The sequence below is a fragment of the Crocuta crocuta genome, unplaced genomic scaffold (assembly GCF_008692635.1).
Source record: "Crocuta crocuta isolate KB4526 unplaced genomic scaffold, BGI_CrCroc_1.0 scaffold2174, whole genome shotgun sequence".
Taxonomy (NCBI): Eukaryota; Metazoa; Chordata; class Mammalia; order Carnivora; family Hyaenidae; genus Crocuta; species Crocuta crocuta.
The window spans coordinates 120,938-122,013 of NW_027532818.1; the positions used below are offsets into that span (position 1 = coordinate 120,938).

Sequence of the window (1,076 nt, forward strand, 5' to 3'; positions counted from 1 at the left end):
CAGGAGAGACACAAGCCACGAGCCAGCCGGGACTGGGTCACCGTTGCAAGGCCCCGGATGAGCTAGGGAGTCCGGAAGACTTTGTAACCAGAGGCCCTTAGCAGAATGCATAAAGTCCAGGTCTGCTGGGGACAGGACAGAGGAGAGAGAGATGGGAGGTGGGGAGAGGGGCGGAAGGCAGGAGGGGAAGCGGGGAGGAGGGCAGGCAGGCAGGGAGGATGGGTCTGCCTCTCCGTTGCAACATTAAACCGAAAAACCTTTCCTCTCGATAAACGAGTGGATATTGTTTTACCCTTCCGCAGGAGGTGGGTTTCTCTTTATCACAGAAGGGCTTTTCTTTTCAGGAATGTGACTGAATATGTTCCCAACAAGAGTCATGACTCTGAGCATGGGGCCAGGGGCGTGAGAAAGGCAGTTGGTGGGAAGAAGCGACATCCAAGATAGAATTTCAGTGGATCACCTTCCTAAAGCAATGTGCTTATTTTCAGGAAGAAATCCCATACAACCCTGCATCTGGAGATAACCCCAGTTAGGCTTTTTCTTTAAAAAGCACGTGTCCAGAAGAGGCAAATCCAGAGAGACAGAAAGCAGATTAGTGATTTGGGGGGGGGGGGTACTGCTGACGGACACAGGGTTTCCTTCTAGGGAGATGAGGCTGTGCTAGAATTAGAGTGGTGGTAGTTGTACAACACCGTATGTAAGTGTACTAAATGCCGCTGAACTGTACAGTTTCAAATGGCTAATTAAACTGGTGAATTTCACGTTTATTTCTGTGACCACAATTTTTTTTTAATTGCTCAGCTGGCAAGAATCCAGTGTCAAAGGATGATGGAGGGCAGCGTGGCTGCTAAAACTTACTCGCACACGTGGCATCCGGCATGAGCATATGACCACTCAGGCAAAAGCACTTGTAGCTCCCGTGTGTATTCACACATCTGTGTTGGCACGGCCGGGGCTTTATTCCACACTCATTCACATCTGCACAGGGCAGTTGGAAAAGGGAGAAACGTTAACTGGATGGGGAAACATCAAGATGTAGGATTGGGTTGGCTTCCCTGGCCCTCACCTGGGGGAGG

At 50.4% G+C, this 1,076-nt stretch overlaps 1 protein-coding gene across 7 annotated transcripts in view; it reads right to left on the minus strand.

Moving 5' to 3' along the window:
• EGFL6 (EGF like domain multiple 6) overlaps positions 1-1,076 on the minus strand; it is a 117,294-nt gene that overhangs the window by 24,485 nt on the left and 91,733 nt on the right. For all 7 annotated transcript variants that reach the window (XM_077780997.1, XM_077780996.1, XM_077780999.1 and 4 more), the window contains one exon: positions 859-978. In XM_077780997.1, coding sequence (XP_077637123.1) covers positions 859-886 — 28 coding nt within the window. In that variant the 5' untranslated portion in view covers positions 887-978. The remainder of the gene's footprint in view (positions 1-858; positions 979-1,076) is intronic.